At 38.2% G+C, this 22,066-nt stretch overlaps 1 protein-coding gene across 1 annotated transcript in view; it reads right to left on the reverse strand.

Annotated features, from left to right (window-relative positions):
- Nucleotides 1-22,066, reverse strand: part of COL19A1 (collagen type XIX alpha 1 chain) — a 417,733-nt gene that overhangs the window by 277,157 nt on the left and 118,510 nt on the right. Inside the window, exon 10 of the mRNA XM_043439611.1 lies at nucleotides 20,311-20,355. Coding sequence (XP_043295546.1) covers nucleotides 20,311-20,355 — 45 coding nt within the window. The remainder of the gene's footprint in view (nucleotides 1-20,310; nucleotides 20,356-22,066) is intronic.

Raw genomic sequence — 22,066 nt, forward strand, 5'->3', positions numbered from 1 at the left:
GAGAACTCTTACCTACGCATCAAGACTCACTAATGAGCCTTCCCCAGCTCACTTCCCTCTGCCAGGCAGAGGTTTCACTCCCTTCTCTTCCTCCCACAGCATCCTATACAGACCATCCAACACTTCACATATGCTCTCTGAATCTGTGTTCTCTTTTATCTGTTGTGCTAGTGCTGAACACAGTGCCCAGTATACAATAAATAATATACGATCAAGTAAATGGACTACTGAACAAATGTGTTCTAAAATCTAGCACGTGTTTTGAAGGAAACCAGTATCAAGTTGGGTTCCAGTTGCCATCAAATTACTTTGAAAATAAATTGAACGCTTTTTAATTCATTGATTCTAGACAACTACCTTTGAGAGCAAGACAGACATTAAGGTACAAGAAGACAGATTAAGGACAGATAACTAAGAGCTCATGGAAATTAGCCACTGACATGAATTTCTGAGAATCTGGGACAAAAATCTAGATCTAACAATATTTACTCATTTAAAAAATATCCATGAATAATGAGTAAGATCAATATTGATTCTTGGCAAAATTCTAGAATTAGTTATTAACAAAATTGGTTTTATACTCTTAGTAAAGAATAAGATGATTATCAGGGGATATATCATATTTAGAAACAAAAACCGTGAACCATGAACTTCCAGATGTTCAAGCTGGATTTAGAAAAGGGAGAGGAACCAGAGATCAAATTGCCAACATGCGCTGAATCACTGAAAAAGCAAGAGAGTTCCAGAAAAACATCTACTTCTGCTTTATTGACTACACCAAAGCCTTTGACTGTGTGGATCACAACAAACTGTGGAAAATTCTTCAAGAGATGGGAATAACAGACCACCTGACCTGCCTCTTGAGAAATCTGTATGTGGGTCAAGAAGCAACAGTTAGAACTGGACATGGAACAACAGACTGGTTCCAAATCAGGAAAGGAGTATGTCAAGGTTGTATATCGTCACCCTGCTTATTTAACTTATATGTAGAGTACATCATGAGAAATGCTAGGATGGAGGAAGTACAAGCTGGAATCAAGACTGCCAGGAGAAATATCAATAACCTCAGATATGCAGATGACACACCCTTATGGCAGAAAATGAAGAACTAAAGAGCCTCTTGATGAAAGTGAAAGAGGAGAGTAAAAAAGTTGGCTTAAAATTCAACATTTAGAAAACTAAGATCATGGCATTTGGTCCCATCACTTCATGGCAAATAGATGGAGAAACAATGGAAACAGTGACAGACTTTTATTGGGTGGGGGGCTCCAAAATCACTGCAGATGGTTACTGCAGCCATGAAATTAAAAGATGCTTACTCCTTGGAAGAAAAGCTATGACCAACCTAGACAGCATATTAAAAAGCTGAGACATTATTTTGCCAACAAAGGTCTGTCTAGTCAAAACTATGGTCTTTCCAGTAGCCATGTATGTACTGAGAATTGGACTATAAAGAAAGCTGAGCACCGAAAAATTGATGCTTTTTAACTGTGGTGCTGGAGAAGACTCTTGACAGTCCCTTGGACTGCAAGGAGATCCAACTAGTCCATCCTGAAGGAGATCAGTCCTGGGTGTTCATTGGAAGGACTGATGTTGAAGTCCAATACTTTGGCCACCTGATGGGAAGAACTGACTCATTGGAAAAGACCCTGATGCTGGGAAAGATTGAAGGTGGGAGGAGAAGAGGACGACAGAGGATGAGATGGTTGGATGGCATCACTGACTTCATGGATATGAGTTTGAGTAAACTCTGGGAGCTGGTGATGGACAGGGAGGCCTGGTGTGCAAGTCCGTGGAGTCACAAAGAGTCAGACATAACTAAGCGATTGAACTGAACTGAGAAACAAAAATCATTCAATGTTAAAAGATTGGTTTATTTCATTCAGTAAGACATTTAACAATATTTCTTGGGATGTCAGATAAATGTGGGTTAAACTGCAATGAGGTAAGTGTTTAAATAAACTAATTTTATATCCATTTATGTTTAGTTGTCATAGAAAGAGTACTCCAAGAGAGTGCTACAGAGCTGTGCACCAGGCCTTGTCTTATTCAATATTTATATCAGTTACTCAAAAACTCAGAATTTATGTATGCAAAATTAATGGCTCAAGTTACAAAATTACAAAGTTGAAAAGTAACTATTGTAATAGATGTCAGAATCATAAGTTAAAGTTAAAAAGTAGGAAAATCAGGGGGAAACTCCAAAATAAAAGCACATATAAATGCTTACACTCTGATGCAAGCAATAGTGCAGTATCACAATTACTATTGCCTGATAATAGTAGAGACCTTTTATATTTTGAGGTTCATTCTAGCTCTAAACGTTTGTGGTTCTTAGAGGTAATCTTGCCTCATCCTCTTCTTTAGCAGATGAGATTCTGGAACAGCCATGCAATCAGCTAGAGCTGGAGCCAGGATTAGGACTCACCCACACTAAACCCACGTTCCTTCACTCTGTTTTACAGCCTGTATTACCCACTCCACAAACACATCGGAAGATCTTGTCAATTTGTAAGTATCACAGCAACAGTACCCTGATAAGCCACAGCAACACAAGGTGAAGGCTATGAGGATCATGAGGGCTTATGGAACCATGAGGTATGAAAGAAAAACTTAAAATCCTGACATAAAGTGTTCAGGAGAAGGCATACACTATTGTCAACTCTTCAAAAGCCTGTCAGTCTCTTGAAGAACAATCTGAGAATGCTAAGGGCATAAATTGGTCAAACTGGGATAAACTGATTAAAATAACAGCGAATACCTTTTGACTTAAAGAACTTAGAATTGTCTGTTATTACCATTAGTGAGCAGAGCCTGGAAGTTGTCAAAATCCAAACAAAGAATGAGGGTCAGAGGAGATGACCTACTGAATTTCCCCTAGAAGGAAGAGACCTTGGTTTGACCTCTGTCTACTGGGTGCTATTCGGGGACTTGGCCCTCAGTTTTCACCAGAACCCAGCTCCATGAATACACACAAGTACACCTTAAATAGGAGGAAGGATCACTACCTGTGAGCCCTGGAACCCAGCCAGTGGGTGACGCCATCTGCATTGCCAGAGTCCACCCCAGGATGGGACAAGTGCGGGACTTAAAACAGCATTCCACAAAATGCTTGCCCAAAGCATTCATCCTTTACCATTTTGTCATTATTTTTGATCTCACGGTATGATTTTCAGCAGAACATGAAGAACGTCAAGGAAGAACATAGAAAAGACAAAGCCAGTATTGATTGCTTTCTGTAGCTTCTCTCATTCATCCTCTGTTGTTATTAGAACAGGTGATGGGAGTTACTTTTATGTCTTACAGAAAGACTGTGAAGATTAGCAAGCAAAATAAAAACCAAAACTAAATTCTTTAAGATATTAAACTCAGAAACAACAGATGATCATAAGTCCAGGCAATAATTTGTCACATAGGCGGTTGTTTGTACAATGCCCACTAAGACAGCAGCTGCTTGAAACCTCTGCTTTCTGCTCAGTGGAATTCTGCTACGTCAGGCTGGCAGGACACTTGTTCAGTGAAGACTATACAGCAAATTGCTTTTACATTGACTGTGAGAGAAGCTCAGATGCCACTGGGTTCTAAATAAAAATGATGCACCTGTCATCTAATATTTGGTGACATTGAATTAATTATTTCCCTACCATCTGGAATCACCTCCAACAAAGAGATGTAGTTAATGAGGTATATTTATTAACTGAGATTGAGTGCAAACAGTGAGACATTTTGAATATTTGATGATTATATTAAGCAGAAGCAACTGCCAGATTAATTTTTAAGTCCATTTCTTTTTCTAATTTGTAAAAACCATATCTTTCTTATATACTAAAATATCTGTTACTTTTACCTTCCTCTTAATTTAACACCTAGTTTGATAAGGAATGTTCTCATATGAGAGGAGACCTACATGACAGATCTTTTCCTTGTTACTGAATCCACAAAATACTCAAGTCGCCAGTTCATGAATTTATATGTTTATATTAAAATTTACCTTCCCTTCTCAGAGCTACCTGAAATAAAAATGGAAAGAAAGGAACTGGAAAAGAGACTCAGGCTTGGACGAAATGAAAGCAGAAGAGGTGGGAAAGAAAGCTGGAGAGGCAGCAAGATTACGGAGATGTTGTGGGAAAAGGAGCCGACAAGAGTGGAGGAGATTGAATCTGTGCAGTGGGTATCCTGAGTAAGGCAGGGGGAAGGCTACAGCAGAGGAATGGATGCCTGAGCCAGCACCAGAGCCTGGAAGGAAGAAACAGGATAACTGGAATAAAGGTCAAAACAAAAGCAAACTTCAAACAGTAAACCACCCCTTCAGAACACTCAGCTCCTACTAATGCAAAAAACTATCCAAAGTCAAACTGTCTTAATCATCATATAAATGAGGATTGTGCCTTGTCTACTTATCTACTTATCTACATCTACATAATGATGTGTCCCAAATTTCCATATTTCTTTGTCCTTAAATTACATAAAATAGTTATTGAATAAATTCGCTTGCAAAACCAACCTAAGGTCACTGTTATTAACGGTTCCAGAATTCCACTGTAATTGCAACTAAAAATTATGACACCAGACTCAACAGACCACCCTTACCACCACCACGAAGTTAAAAAGACGCTGGTATTAAAAGAACTGTATTATTTTGTCATTTTAGAATAAGGAGCTAACAGTCGCTGCCAAAGGCAAGGAGTGAAAAATGGAGCTATGTTAACTGATTCTTTCTCTGCACATTTTAGTATACTACTAAATATAGCCATGTTTTATATACTGTCTTTTTTGAAACACAATTTCTTTTTTTTAATTTATTTTATTGAAGTATAGTTGATTTATAGTGTTGTGTTCAGTTCTGGGATATAGCAAACTGATTCAGTCATATATATATGTTATATATATATATATATACCCTTTTTCATATTCATTTCCATTATGCTTCATCACAGAAAATAGTTATTTGTCCTATACAGTAGGGCCTTGTTGTTTATCCATTCTATATACGATAGCTTGCATCTGCTAATCCTAAACTCCCTATCTAACCCTTCCCCTACCCACCACTTTGGCAACCACAAGTCTATTCTCTACATCTGTGAGTCTGTTTCAATTTCATCAATAAGTTCATTTGTGTCATACTTTAGATTCCACATATAAGTGACATCTTTGAAAGACAAATACCATAAAAAACAGAATTTTAAGTTTCATACATATGAAACTAATTTTTATATCCACCTCACAAATTCAATAGATGAAATCTGAAGAAGTAAGGTTTGATACTGAGCTGGATAAATCAAAATAACAATTATTAAATACTTTAGAAGGTTGAAAGGAAACACTAAGCCTTGTCTACGCTGATCTCCTCCAGCACTGAATTAACCAGCTGAATGCTTCTACACACTCAGCATTATGTCGGTTGTCTGAGATAAAGATGTAAACAGACATGGTCTTTCTCTTATGAAGCTACTGTTCTGCTGGGGAAAATAGGAAAAAAACAAACCCACGTGGGTAAATATTTATGTGGTATAAGGGTGAAGTGTAATATCCAAGGTACAATGAAAAATTAAACAAGAGGAGCTGATTTTCACTGGAACATCAAGAAAGCCTCCCCTGAGAAAACGACTTTAAAGATGTGATAAGTAAAAGAGTGTTGCAATGGGCAGTTCTGAGGCAGAAGGAAGGTCGGCGAGTTCAAGGAACTGAAACCAGGTCAGTGGCTGGAGCAGAAGGAGAAAAGAGGAGTGAATGAGTGATGAGAGGCAACTACAGGAATTTGGGATTTTTAACTTAATGAGAAGCAACTAAATATTTCAAGCACAAAGGGCCCATGAGTAGCCTTGTAAGAGCTGACTCTATAATCAGAGGATGGATGAGAGGAGAGCCAGAGTGACAAGAGAAGATTAGTCAGGGGCTGATTAAAAATGATGTGACAAAAAAAAAAAAAATGATGTGACAGCTTGTTGGGATCCAGGGCTATGGAGAGGAATGGACAGAGTTGAACCATAATTTGGAAGGGAAACTGACATTTGCTGAAGATTTCAGAACACTGTTACATAATAATGGTGATACCTTTTTCTTCTTGATTTTCACGGGAATGTCTTAGATGTTATATTATTATTGGCGTGAGTCTGCTATTCCTCATGAAATGTAAGACATTTACAGCTGTCTGTATGAGTGAGCTTAGTCCGTACTCTTCTTTTGGGTTCCATCTTCATCAAGCATATTTTCCTCTCAAGTTCTCATGCTTTCTTTGGATCCTGGTGCATTAAAGTTTCTTCTTCCATAATCCACGCCTCTCAGCTACTGCTGTGCCCCCTTCACAGACAGACAGTTCTCAAGAGGGTTTTCTGCACGTTCTCTTCACTTTTCCACCTGTGACTTACTCTTCAACAAACTGCACTTGAAGTCAGTCCTTATTTTTCCTCCAAAGTCAGCAGTGCCCTATAGGGACGATTTCACGTGCTCATCTAGGGAAGCAGTGAGTTAGAGCTCTGGTGTTTCCCCTACTTTCTGCCCCTGTTTTCTCATCTATGGAATGGGGATAATGCCAGCAGAGAGCTGCTGGGAGGATTAAATGAGGCAATAATTCCTATGAAGCTCACAGAAGAAAAATGCAGTAAATGTTCAATAAATATTAGCTGTAGATACAGTACAGCCCCCTATGTGTGAATGAGTTCCATTCTGAGGGCACGATCATAAGTCCAATACATTTGTAAGTCCAACAGAGTTATTCTAGATACCCAACTAACACAATTGGCTATAGAGTACTGTCCTGTAATTGATTTATAAGACTCTTCACACAAATAATATATAAAAGACAAAAGACACAAAAAATAAAGCATCTTTAATCTTGCAGTACAGTGCCTTGAAAAGTATGGTAGTACAGCGCAGTGGCTGGCACTGAGTGAACAGGTAAGAAGAGATAATGACTGGACCGTGGAGACAATATGATGAGGGTGGAGCTGAGGGACCCTCTGCAATAGGAGACGGAGGGTAAGCTGCAATTTCCCTCACATCTGACACTGATGGGATGCATGTTCACATCTTTGAAAGTGTACAACTTGAAGGTTTGTATGTAGGGAACTTACTGTATTGTGATCAAATATGACTGCTAAGCAACACTTTGAACATCTACACAGTTTTTTCTATGTTGTAACATATTTTACTGATTTTCCTTGTACTTCCCCAGATGCATCTTACCTATGCTTTTCTCCCTCCACTCAACTTCTGGATGTTTAAGCTTCTTGGCTCACAAGCATAGGATTTCTACTTCCAACTCCTCTCCTTATGCAATCCCATTTCTATAGCCTATCACCCCCCATTTTCAACTGGAGAACTGGAGTTCTGAATACCAGGCTCAGATTTAATTAGATGCATCACACACCTCAAACTCATGGTATAAACCACCACCCAAATTTGTTCATTTTCCAACATACAAAAGCCAGAATGTGACAATAATCTCTTACCACCACCACCGTCTCTCTCATTCCCATATCACCAAAATCAGCTGGAGCTCTCTCCAAGTTATACTTGAAATCAGTCTACTTTTCTCCACCTCCAGAAAAATTACAAGCTGCAATTATCTCTTCCTTGGCTACTGCAGAAACTCCTAAGTATTCACCTACATGTACTCTTTGCATCCTGCCTTTTCCATGAATCTATAGCAAGACACGAAACATGAAGGGAATTAAAGCAATTGGCATGAAGACGACACTGTCACAAATAGCCCATTGCTTTTAGTGGAAAAATTAATAGAATTAATAAAATTATCAACTAGAATCAATAAGAGAATTGGGTAAAGTGACTAGAGAGTAAATAAAGGTACAAAAATCAAGAGCTTTCCCCTAGGTCAGCAATACTCAGTCCTATGACTGTGTATTACCCTCTTCTCACCTCATACCCCTTCTTGAAAATTCTGTGAGTTCTCTGTAAGTTGGCTTCACGGCTTCCCAGACTCAAGCGATGGAACCAGAGGTGCATCACCTAGAGTCTCCATACTCAGAAGGTGGGCATGAGACCCAGTGATGGCAGTGCATGGTTGGCATGGGCTAATGCAGGAGTGCAAGCCGGGGAACAAGGCTGCCACTCTCCCATCTAATACTACATGCACCAACGAGCAGGCAGAACCAGGCTGTAAGACAGAACAGTTTCACACAAAAGGAGAGAACGCGCAGCCAGAGAAGAAAGTGGAGGAAGCAGAAGTGTCCTGGTTCTTAATGGCTCTTCAGTTCCTGACTCCAACCAAATCCTCTGAGGCTCAGCACACTCTGTTCTATCCCAAAGCAATGTGTATAGTTAAAATAAAGCCAATAAAATTACCAATAGTTATACTTTGGAACTAGGAGAACAAAATTAAATTCATAAAGAAGACAAAAATAAAAGCAAACAATTTTTCAACATCTTACTCTATGCCAGGAACTGATTAGGATACTTTGGTGATAACATCATTTAAGTTTGACACCTATAAAATAAGTATCATTATCATTCTCCATTCAAGGATGAGGAAATCAAAGAGTGGCAACCACCCAAATTTAAATATGTAAGAAGTAGTGCTATAAATGGGTGAAAATATACAAGAAAACATTTTAAAAGAAGAGTAATGAAACTGTTTGCAGTGTGAGTGTTAGTCACACAGTCATGTCTGACTCTCTATGACCCCATGGACCCTACCCACCAGGATCCTCTGTCCATGGGGATTCGCCAGGCAAGAATACTGGAGTGGGTTGCTATGCCCTATCTCCAGGGGATCTTCCTGACCCAGGGATCAAACTCATGTCTCCTGCATTGCAGGCAGATTATTTACCGTTTGGGTTACACGGGAAGCTCCTTTGCTTGCAGTGTTAAAATGCATCATAAAAGCTAAAATAATGTGGCAGAAATATAGCAGTTAACAGATACCCCTAACATGATCTTAGGTATGTAAGAATTAGTATATGGAAAAGAAAGCATCATGAACAAATGTGTAAGGAAATTATTATCAGACAGGCTTTGAAGGAAAATTTGTTTCATCTTCATCTCAGTAAAGTCACCAAAATACATTTTAGGTGGAAGAAAGAGTTACAGTGTGTAAAAGGAAAACTAGAAGGAAATGTGAGTGAGTATTTAATCGATTTCTTGAAAGCATAGGATATCAAAACATAGAAGGAATTAAAGAATTAGAAAAGAAACACCATCAACCAAGAAATTTAGAATTTCTGTATATCAATTAACAGTAAATACTAAAGACAAACCTTAAGATGAAAACAATATTCATAATATATATGATGTAGAACTGTTGTATGTGTAAATGCTTAATCTGATGTCATTAAAGAAGTAAAAATTTAAAGGGAAATAATGTTTGTTGACTAAAAATTGAAAAATTAATACTTAACACTAGTTTGTAAACAGATTGAATAAAACGCTGGTGAAAGTAATGTAAGTACATGTACCAAGAATCTTAAAATTTTGCATATTCATCAACCCAATAATTCCCATTCCAGAAATCCAATTTAAAGAAAGAACAAGAGATATACTTAAAGATGCCTGTTCAAAGTATGCTGACACTGCATTACATGTACTAGCAGAAACAGTCTAAAAAATACAAACAGGAAGGATATATTTCCAACAAGGGATTGGTCAAATAAAATATTATATACCCAAACAGTGAAATATTAAGCAGTTATTAAAAATAATGTTTTAAAAGACTAATAATCATGAAATAGAAAGCCCCTGATGGTTACTCTTCTTTTTTTCATATCTTGTTTTTTGATATTTTACTTTTTCTATAATCACTATTAAAATATACAACAACATATTTGACATAATCTAGAGTTATTCACTGGCCCTGTAAAGAATGAAGAAAATGATACACGATCAGTGGGGACTAATGTTAAGCCTCCAGCTTGGCCGTGGGATTATCATTACACTTCCCCACTGCCTGCTACCATGGCTAATTGAAAATTGGCATGGTTGCTCTCATACCAATTGGCATTGGCCACAGATAAATTGCTGTGTATTTTGAAATCATAGTTATTATTCTGCTCCATCTGTTCTGCTCATTTTTCAAGTCAGCTGTCAAATTAAACAAGTAAGCCCTTCCTAAAAGTTGCAGAAATGTTACATGTTACCAAGGTAAATGAAACCATTGTCCAACATCCAACATGTTCATTAGATTCTACAAGGGGAACCAAGAAAGAATTCACAGGAAATGACATGACACGTTGACAGTTGCTTTAAAGTGATAATAGGCAAGTACTATACTTATTAATAACAGTATTTTACATTCTTGCACTAGTTTAAATACTAGGCATAATTGCCAAGAAAGCTTTAATGGTGAAATGTTACAAATACATTTCAACTCTGATCTGCTTTTTCCAGTTGTTCTGGTTTCAGTATTTAGCTAAAACTGATAAGCACACAATACTATATTAAAAAAAGTACTAAGTCATTTTTAGAGAGAATGAAAATTATTAAAGATGGGAATACCAGACCACCTGACCCGCCTTCTGAGAAATCTGTATGCTGGTCAAGAAGCAACAGTTAGAACTGGACATGGAACAACAGAATGATTCCAAATTGGGAAAGGAGTACATCAAGGCTGTATATTGTCACCCTGCTTATTTAACTTATATGCAGAGCACATCATGCGAAATGCTGGACTGGATGAAGCACAAGCTGGAATCAAGACTGCCGGGAGAAATATCAATAACCTCAGATACGCGGATGACACACCCTTATGGCAGAAAGTGAAGAAGGACTAAAGAGCCTCTTGATGAACATGAAAGAGGAGAGTGAAAAAGTTGGCTTAAAGCTCAACATTCAGAAAACTAAGATCATGGCATCTTGTCCCATCACTTCATGGCAAATAGATGGCAAAACAATGGAAATCATGACAGACTTTATTTTCTTGGGCTCCAAAATCACTGCAGATGGTGACTGCATTGAAAGATGCTTGCCCCTTGAAAGAAAAGTGATGACCAACCTGGACAGCATGTTAAAAAGCAGAGACATTACTTTGCCAACAAAGGTCCGTCTAGTCAAGGCTATGGTTTTTCCATGGTCATGTATGGATGTGAGAGGTGGACTATAAAGAAAGCTGAGTGCCAAAGAATTGATGCTTTTGAACTGTGGTGTTGGAGAAGACTCTTGAGAGTCCCTTGGACTGCAAGGAGATCCAACCAGTCCATCCTAAAGGAATCATTCCTGAATATTCATTGGAAGGACTGATGCTGAAGTTGAAACTTCAATACTCTGGTCACCTGATGGGTGGAACTGACTCATTAGAAAAGACCCTGATCCTGGGAAAGATTGAAGGTGGGAGGAAAAGGGGATGACAGAGGATGAGATGGGTGGATGGCATCACTGACTCAATAGACATGAGTTTGAGCAAGCTCCAGGAGTTGGTGATGGACAGGGAAGCCTGGCATGCCGCAGTCCATGGTGCCGCAAAGAGTCAGTGACTCTTTCAGTTCAGTGAGTGACTGAACTGAACTGATCTGAACTAAGTTATTCCTTGACTTAGTTATTTGATACATTGTAACTCTCTATTTCCATTCTAATTATGAATTCATTTTCTATAATATTTTCCTATTATACATAAAGCATCTCTAGCATTTCAAATATGGAAATATCTTTTGACATAGTCTACAAGTCCCATTGTCTAAACATAACTTAAGAATTATACTGCAAGTCAGGGGAGAAAGAGAAGGATAATGAAGTCAGTAAATATCTATTCACCCATTTTGCTCTGAGGTAGTTCAACTGTTATCCTCAGACAAGGAATCTCTATTTCATTTGTGTTCAATTTACTACAAAAATGGCCCCATTTTTCATCCCTCTATGTATCCATACCCTTTGCAATGCGATTTTGCAGCCATCAAGGGGTGGCATCTGTTTGTCCACCCCTTGGATCAGGGGTGGATTTGGGACTTGCTTTGGCCAATACAATGTGGCATGCTGGCTCTGAGTTAGGGGCCTCAAGAGGCCTTATATGCTTCTGCCTGCCCTCTTTGGTCCATCTTTACCTTGAGACCAAGACCAGGATAATTTCTGAAGGATGGGAGACCATCTGGAGTTGCGTGTTGTCCATCAAAGCCCAACCTACACCAGACATCCTCAGCCAACCTGCCAGCCAAACAGAGCTCACGAGCAAACCTCAACAAGACCAGCTGGGAACAAACTCACTGAGCTAAGTCCAGTCTAAACTACTAAACCAAAGGAGCATGGGCTAAACAAATGAATGTCATGTAAAGCCACTAAAGTTTGCAGTGATTACACACATATATTAGGTAGCTAAGATATCCTCTTGTCTTTTGTTTACTTATTTAGAATAGGAAATAGTACTAGGCAAATAAAAAATTAGACCATAATTATACCAAATCTATTTTTTTCAGATATCAATATTGACATTTTCCCCACATTTTGGCTATTGGGGATATAAATATTTCCTGAACACCTTTTATTTACTTATTTTATTCCCACAATAATCTTGTAAGATAGGAACTATATTTTCTAGAAAAGGAGACTAAGGTAAAGACAGCAAGGAACATGTCCAGATTCACACAGCTGGCAGGGCATGGGACATAGGAATGTGAATCCATTTATCCCACCACAGCTCACCTTCAGTTCCCCAACGAACTGTTCAGTGTAGTTCTGTCTGGAGCAGTTCTATAGAAACTAGGAATGTTTGTTCCCTGTCAAATGACCTAGATGCTACCCTGGAAGGTTCTGGAGACTAATTTACGCATATTTTATAGGCTTACTCATTTCGGCCTTTTCTCATTCTCCAACAATTTTTAAATGGGAAAAATATTACAGCTATGCCTTCAAATTCTCAAGTTCTATGTGCAATTACAGTAACAACAACTGGATGGAAAATTGACTAATATAAAGTGAAAATATCTTCCGGTATAAAAGATCTTGATTTAGTTGAAAACATAGTTGTTGTTTCTAGTAGCAAATGATTACTCTTGATTGACTTACTGACTATAACCAGATGATATTCAATGCCAGAAGTCAATATTTTAGTTATTTATAGGGAGTCATGTATGGATGTGAGAGTTGGACTATAAAGAAAGCTGAGTGCCGAAGAATTGATGCTTTTGAACTGTGGTGTTGGAGAAGACTCTTGAGAGTACCTTGGACTGCAAAGAGATCCAACTAGTCCATCCTGAAGGAAATCAGTCCTGAATATTCATTGGAAGGGCTGATGCTGAAGCTGAAACTCCAATACTTTGTCCACCTGATGCGAAGAACTACTCATTGGAAAGACCCTGATGCTGGGAAAGATTGAAGGCAGGAGAAGGGGACGACAGAGATGGAGATGGTTGGATGGCATCACTGACTCAATGGTCATGAGTTTGAGTAAACTCCGGGAGTTGGTGTTGGACAGGGAGGCCTGGTGTGCTGCAGTCCATGGGGTCGCAGAGAGTTGGACATGACTGAGAAACTGAACTGAACTGATTGGCAGGCAAAATCAATTATTTGTGGTACTAATATAAAAATAGTCAACTTCTAACTTTTGTTATCAGTTAAATATAAAATTTAAATCAACCTATGAGAAATAAATCAATAAAATACTAAAGAAATGCCCATCATTCTCATTGTTGTTCAATCAGTCATGTCTGACACTTTGCGACCCCATGCACTGCAGCATGCCAGGCTTCCCTGTCCTTCACTGTCTCCCGACATTTGCTCAAACTCATGTCCATTGAATCAATGATGCCATCCAACCATCTCATCCTCTGTCTCCCCCTTCCCCTCCTTCCCTCAATCATTCTCATTCAGTTCAGTTCAGTCACTTAGTCGTGTTCGAGTCTTTGCAACCCCATGGACTGCAGCACGCCAGGCTTCCCTGTCCATCACCAGCTCCCGGGGCTTGCTCAAACTCATGTCCATTGCGTCCGTGACGCCATCCAGCCATCTCATCCTGTGTTGTCCCGTTCTCTTCCTGCCTTCAATCTTTCCCAGCATAAGGGTCTTTTCAAATGAGTCAGTTCTTCACATCAGGTGGCCAAAGTATTGGAGTTTCAACTTTAGCATCAGTCCTTCCAATGAATATTCAGGACTGATTTCCTTTAGGATTGACTGGTTGGATCATTCTCATTAGCTTAGCATTTATGTATCAAGACAATATATGATGTGTCCTGGATATACTTTGATATTAAAAATAAAAAGCAACAGAATAACAGGAAATGTATTCAGTGCTGTTGCTCTTCAATATTCTCTTGAGTGGAAAGCAAGAGTTCATGAGTTATGAAATAGATAGGAAGGATATTTTATAGTAGGCATTTTCCATTTCTCCTATCACACCTTTAGAAGCACCCATCAAAGGCAAAAAGCTGCACATCATACATAAAATCAACACTATGTCTAAATGCATATTTTATTCCAGGCTGGCCTACGAAAATTTGAGATATGTTATCTGAAAATTAAGAAATACAAATGATTAGATGCAGAAAATTCTGGATTAATAAAGCATACTTAACTGTACATTGGAATAGTTATTTTAATAATTTATTTATTTGAATATCACATTTTCTACAAAAGAATATTATAGATTATATTACTTATATGATGGTAATACAATACAGCAATATGTGTTAAATAAATTCAATAAAAACAGGCAACAGTGAGACTTTTTCCAGTGAATTTCTGTCAGATAAAATATTTGCAACAGCTATAAAACCAGAGTAATAAATATTTAAATGTGATTTTCTAGTTTAAACAAATATATTTTAAGGTACTTTAGGACTTAGACAATATTCTTGTAAGAAGAAAATACAAATCACAAGTAAGTCACTGGAAATTTACAGCAACCTGTTTTCCAAAGTTTTAATAGATGAATTAAAGCAGAAATCATATACTTTTGTTAGTTTTGCAGTTATCGTTATTAGTTTAACTCAGAGTAAAAGAAGAGATCATTGATCAAGATGCTGCCTGTAATTTTTAAAATGAGTTAGAACCTGCTGAATTACAAACACTCTGGGCTTCAGAATATGTCAACTGTTGCACACTGTCATATCTCCTGGAGCTGTGGACAAAAGTAATTTGGTGGTTCTTTTCCTTTTCACTAAACTTATAAGATCTTGAAGAGATCAAATAACTTTAATATCAAATGGGAAAGTTTCACACTTGCGGAAGCATCTGAGATCCTTGTAAGGATCTGCTGCTATGTGTGCCCATGTTGGGCTTCCCAGGTGGTGCTAGTGGCAAAGAACCCACCTGCCAATGCAGGAGACATAAGAGACGTGGGTTTGATTCCTGGGTCGGGAAGATTTTCTGGAGGAGAGCATGGCTAACCACTTCAGTACTCTTGCCTAGAGAATCCCATGGACCAAGGAGCCCAGAAGGCTATAGTCCATAGGGTTGCAAAGAGTTGGACACGACTGAAGTGACTTAGCACATACACATGTGCCCATGTTTTCTTTTTTTTTTTTTCATTTATTTTTATTATTTGGAGGCTAATTACTTCACAACATTGCAGTGGTGTCACTGTTGAATAAACCAAAATGGGCAATATTTTAGCTAGAAAATATCAGGAACACTGTGGCATGAGTAAGAGTTGCTACTGCAGGCTTTTCATGATTAAATGATATTTAACAATAAAGTACAGCAGAATCAAGTTTAATGCTGAAGAAATTAGTTTTTAAACTTTAGTTAAGGCTTGATTGACAACATAAAAATGATAATTTTAAAAGCAGGCTAAATTACATGATCTGAAACAATGGTTTACAAATATTGAATTCTGTTTTAAAGCAGATGTTTACCTTTACTTTTCTATTTACTCTTTCCTTTCATAAATGCAGCCAAGTAATATTCCTATTTTCACAAAGATCTAAAGTAAAGACTGGGATCAAGGTTTAGGAATAAATATCACCTCACTGAACCTCTTCCAAATAGTCTTTTTCTAAAGTGATATTCAGAATCTAATTCTTGCCTTTATTTCTGGTCATATAACAAGAAATGATTTGGCTACATCAAAAGAGTTGGCTGACTCTTAACTACCTCACACCAGTTAGAAAGGTCATCATTAAAAAAATCTACAAACAATAACTGCTAGGGAGGGTGTGGAGAAAAGTGAACCCTCCTGCACTGTTGGTGGAAATATAAATTGGTGCAGCCACTAGGGACAACAGAATAGAGGTTCCTTGAAAAATTAAAACTAGAACCACCCTATGACCTAGCAATCTTGCTCCTGGGCATGTATCCAGACAAGACTATTAATATAATTCAAAAAAGACATATGCACCCCCATGTTCACCACAGCACTATTTACAATAGCCAAGAAGCCTGGAAGTAACCTGAATTCCCATCAACAAGGGAATGCATAAAGAAGATGTGGTATGTATGTATGTGTGCATATATATATATATATATATATATATATATACACAATGGAATATTACTCAGCCATAAAAAAGAATGAAGTAATGACATTTGCAACAGCATGGATGGACTGAGAGATTATCACACGAACTGAAGCAAATCTAAGAGAAAACTAAGTAAAAGGAAGAGAAAGACTGTGCAATCTAAAATATGACAGAAATGAAGCTATCTACAAACAGAAGCGGAGCCACAGACAGAGGACAGACTTGCTGCTACCAAGGGGCAGGGCTGGGGGGGGGGGGGACGGGTTAACAACTGGGATGAGCAGAGGCAAGCTTCTACATGTAGGATGGATAGACAGTGAGATCCACCATGTAGCACAGGGAGCTATAGTCAGCATCCTGTGGAATTTTCCATAATGGAAAAGCATACGAAACAGAATATATATATATATATATATATATATATATATTTCTGAGTCCCTTTGCTGTACAGCAGAAATTAACACAAATTGTGAATCAACCACACTTTAACAACATGGATTTAAAAAATAAGAGCGAACTCTTCTCTTTGTTTATTGCTAGCAGTAGCCACATCACATCTATCGTTAATACTGAAGGAACCTAAGGAAGATCTCTCAAAGAAGGAATGGTTATGACCACTCTGACAGAAACAGAGAAATTCCAGCGTAGACCTCAGCTGGGGGTCAGTTCCTCAGCCAGAATATAGACCTCTCCCTTCCTGTCTTCTGGGCCATGCCGTCAAATCCGGGGATCCCTGGATGAAGCTCTAGCTGGGAGCAGAGCAATGAGTCAAGGTCGCTCCTCAGATAAACCAAAACATGGCGAATCTGAAGAGGGCTGTCTTCTGGGAGAGTCCTACCAGTACCGTAAACGAATCTTTGAGAGGAAGAATGATTCTCTCAAGTAATTTTCACTTCAGGACTGACTTCTCTGGTCCATGTCCAGCTAAATTATTCTGCTTCTGTCCTGTTATAAAGTGCAATAGACTCAGGAACATGCTTTCAAACGAGGTCCTCTGTACTTGTTCAGGTTTCATCGTGTGTGTGTGTGTCTGAACTGAGCGCAGCATCTTCAATACGTTGAGGAACCATGTGACAGGTTTGGATTAAGACACCCTGAAAGCTCCTTTTCTCGCCATAAAGAAAAGCAGCAGATTTCTCTACTTGGTTTATTATATTAGTTTATAGAAATATCACCTGAAAACCATCATGTGGCATTTTCGTTTAGTTGATAAACTTTTCCTTTTTTGGTCAGAAGCCATGTGGCTGTGGAAGATATGATATCTCTAACAATAACTTCCTGAATTATTTCACTTTGCAACTAATGAATTATGTCATTTATAACAGTCTAATTTTAAACATAGTAAACGCCACATTAAAGTAACTAAGGACTAACGGTGAGTCTTACTTTCCCTGTATACTCGATTTTCCACAAAGAACTGAAATTTAAATGAGATTGTCTTTGTTCAGAAAACAAATTGTGACATGAGCAGTCCAAAAATTTCATTCTGGCTTCATACCGAAATGAGTGCCTCACATAATTCTCCTGTTTAATCCAGAAACAAAAAGTTACTAATCTAGAAACGAAGGCTTAAGCTGGAGCCCATTATACAGAGTGAAGTAAGCCAGAAAGATAAAGAACATTATAGCATACTAACACATATATATGGTATTTAGAAAGGTGATAACGATAACCCTATATGCAAAACAGAAAAAGAGACACAGAAATACAGAACAGACTTTTGAACTCTGTGGGAGAATGTGAGGGTGGGATATTTCAAAAGAACAGCATGTATACTATCTATGGTGAAACAGATCACCAGCCCAGGTGGGATGCATGAGACAAGTGCTCCGGCCTGGTGCACTGGGAAGACCCAGAGGAATCGGGTGGAGAGGGAGGTGGGAGGGGGGATCGGGATTGGGAATACATGTAAATCCATGGCTGATTCATATCAATGTATGACAAAACCCACTGGAAAAAAAAATAATAATTAAAAAAAAAATGGAAACCAAGGCTTGATGTCAGTCATTTATCTTATGGAAAAATATGTGTGGTTATGTATCATAATTAAACAGCATTAACACTGAAAAAGCCAAAAGGTCCCACAAATGGTAAATGATAATCAAAGCAGAACATATTTTCTAACATAAAGATTGTTATGTGAATCTTACATTTGACTATTAACCACTTGAATTGTACTTATTATTCAAGATATTGTCTTTTCTCTTTGATGCTTGCTTGCTTTCTGATATCTCAACCATACTCTCCATAAGTATTTTCACTCTTGGTGAAATGGACTATTTGAAGGCAACAGTTAACTGATATAAGGAATTAGAAGGAAAATCTTTGAAGCCAAATGTATTGAATGTTTTTCTGTAACTCATAACCTGTGAGAAACTATTACTGAGCAATACCAACTCTATATGTAGAATATCAAAATAGCCACTAAGATTTTAGTGAGATGGTGACTTTAAATTACAGAAAATATATCTGTTTTTCTTGCTCATTCTCTCTTATTCCTACAGGTAAAGTCCCATTAATAAAATAGGAATGTATGCAAATAAAGCATTCATTTAATGTCATGGTCTTGCAATGACTTTTATTCTAAAGCAAGAATATTTAAGAGACTCCTAAGAAGGAAGATTCTTTTAAAAAATAACCATCACTCAGTGGAGTCCTCCTCAGTTATAGGTTTATTGTATAGCTGTCCTGCCTCCCTCTCACTGTTCTGTGAGGAAATGTAATTACCAAATAGCTTATAACATGCATAATTTATCTTATAATTATAATAGATGCTCATTCTCTCTATAAATACCTAATGAAGAAGCAAGTTACTGACCACTGCCCAGAAAACTCAACACACGCTATCCAGTCTAATTTGAGATGATAGTTTTCCCCTTCCAGCCTCCATTCTTGCTGTCCAATTACATGGCATTTTATGAAACAAAGGAATGGTGCTGTTTTTGTTCTATTTGAAAATAAAGCTAGACATATGAAATGCAGAAGAAGGCAAATGATTGTGTGAAGGGAAATTCTGGATGACTAAGACACTTCTATCCTAGACAGTGACTCAGTGGTAAAGAAGCCACCTGCCCATGCAGGAGATGCAGGTTCAATCCCTGGGTCAGGAAGATGCCCTGGAGTAGGAAACGACAACCCGCTCCAGTGTTCTTGCCTGGAAAATTCCATGGACAGAGGAGCCTGGCGGGCTACAGTTCACAGTTACAAAAGAGTCAGACACGACTTGGCAACTAAACAACAATAAGACACTTCTATCTTCCGCGCTTTCAGTTCAAAGCCAATTGCTTTGAACTGAAATTCAAATGATTTCAGTTTGAATTGATTCAGAATGATTGCTTGAACAGAGGGGTTAACAACTTGCCTCGGCTCCAATCTGCAGCCCTTTCCACATGAGTTTTCTTTACCTCTGAGGCTGGGAACCAGCATGAGGGGATTTCAGGAGTTCCCTACATCCGATCTGTGATACCGCACAGTCTTGGTTTTCCAAAACACTGCCTCTACCTTTTAAATATTCCCTTTATTCAACTCTTTCATACTGTCCTATTTTGAATGTGCCACCCATTTTCTGTTGGATCCTATTACAATTTATTCAGTTCTACCTATGTATTTCCTCAGGTAAAATTCCACCGATAAAGTAGAATGACATATAAATAAAGCATTTATTTAGGCTTGGACACATCATGTGTGCCTCAGTGCTGTTATAGCACAAAACATAGTAAATATTTGAATTGCTTTTGTATCAGTGGAATGACTAGACACGTGCAGAAATAACTGCCACCTAAGCAAGTTTAGAAAGATGTTTGACAGTCACTGATTCGGCAAGTCTACTCTAAGTGAGACAAATATTTTACAGAATTTCTATAAAATCATTGAACTGATTTTATGGATAGCACAAAAACAAATTAGATATTCTAGTTCAGAATGTTTTCAAGAACACAGCTTGTTCTCACAGATAAGTATGAAAAGTGATCTTTACCTTCTCACCGGCTTCTCCTTTGCTGCCTTCAAAACCTTGCTCTCCCTGTAGAAGAGGAATATGACGTGTATAATAATAGGCACCCTACTTTTTTTTTTAACACATGTAGTTATTACAATAAAAATAACAGTTTCTAATATTGAAAAATCAATAACTGTATATATTAAAATGCTCCTAAAATATAAGCTCAAAACCAATATTAACGTTACACAAAATTTTAATTACTCACTGAAGGAATAATTTTCCAGGGTACAAGGTCTAGTTTCACTACTTCCAATGCAATTTGATACCCATAAGCCTGAATTTCTCCATCCATAAGACCTTTCTCATAGGCTTTTTGACAATTGAATGCATCAAATAGTGTGCCTGGAAAAGACTGCCAGTCACTATTGCTATTACTATTCTCACTGTTTATTCCACTAGACCCAGCAGGAACGTCCTTCTCAAGCTGACTTCCATGAAGGCCGTTCCAGGGAGAGGTGTGTGATGAACGAGGTGAGAGTTCTGGCTCCAGCTCTGAGGCCAGCGCCAGGCTCTTTCCTGCCCAGATGGCCTGCCTCTCCAGCACAGAACAGGGTGGGCTCTCACTCACCATATTGACTCTGAGAGGTAGAAGCCCCCTGTTCTTCAACTAAAACCTCTCTGATCTGACCAGCTTTTTTTCCCACTTAACTCTGTACAGATATTCAGAGCACTGATGCTTCATTCATACAATCAATAACTAGTCACTGAATCCCAAACGTATGTCAGGCACTCATGACAATATAGGTAGCAAGTAAGTGTTGGGGAAGGGTCATACACACCCCTCCACCTACAAGCATCACTCAGTAAACATTTCCTGAGTGCACCAAGACAAGGGGATGAAGGGTTTTTATCTCCAGGTTTTTCCTGCAATTCTTCAGACAAAGTGGCACAATATAATTTACATTCATACATTAGAAAAGAAATACAGCTTTTCCCTATGTGTATATATAGTCTATTATATTATATATAAAATCATATGTATGTGTATATGGACACATATACACATAATTAAATAATTACTTCTGCTTCATCTGGTGTCCCAGACGGTAAAGAATCTGCCTGCAATGCAGGAGACCCAGGTTCAATTCCTGGGTAGGGAAGGTCCCTTGGAGAAGGAATGGCTACCTACTCCAGTATTCCTGCCTGGAGAATTCCATGGACAAAGGAGTCTGGCGTGCCACAGTCCATGGGATTGCAAAGTGTCAGACACGACTTAGCCATTAACACTTTCACTTCCTGCTTCACCTATCCTCAAAAAAGGTACCAGGAAATAAAGTAAGTTAAATTTGGGTACATTTGCCACTGAATGTGTGGTCTATCTTTTTTATACCATTTTTCCCAAAATATAGACTTTAACTTGATCTGTTGATTCAAGCTGACACGAAGCTGCTAAATGGCCCAGTACCTCAGCCACAATGCCAGAATGAGGCAGCCACCACGAACAACTGCTGGAAAGTCCAAAACTGTTTCCCAGCAGATAAATCTACACATCCCTTGGCTGGCAACTCAACTCACAGATGCAGCGCATGCTGTATTACTGGGTTTTGTCTAGAACTGCTGGGAAGAAATGCAGAGGCTTGCCATTTCTTCTTTGCCAAATCAATCTTGGTATTTTCATCAAGCAAGTAAAGGAAGATTTTTTCAAAAGCTATAACTATAGACAACTGCCTATCTTTTTATGGTAATTTTTAGCTACAGAGCAAAACCTAGATGCCATAGTAACTTCTGACTT

The sequence above is a fragment of the Cervus canadensis genome, chromosome 20, assembly GCF_019320065.1.
Source record: "Cervus canadensis isolate Bull #8, Minnesota chromosome 20, ASM1932006v1, whole genome shotgun sequence".
Classification (NCBI taxonomy): domain Eukaryota; kingdom Metazoa; phylum Chordata; class Mammalia; order Artiodactyla; family Cervidae; genus Cervus; species Cervus canadensis.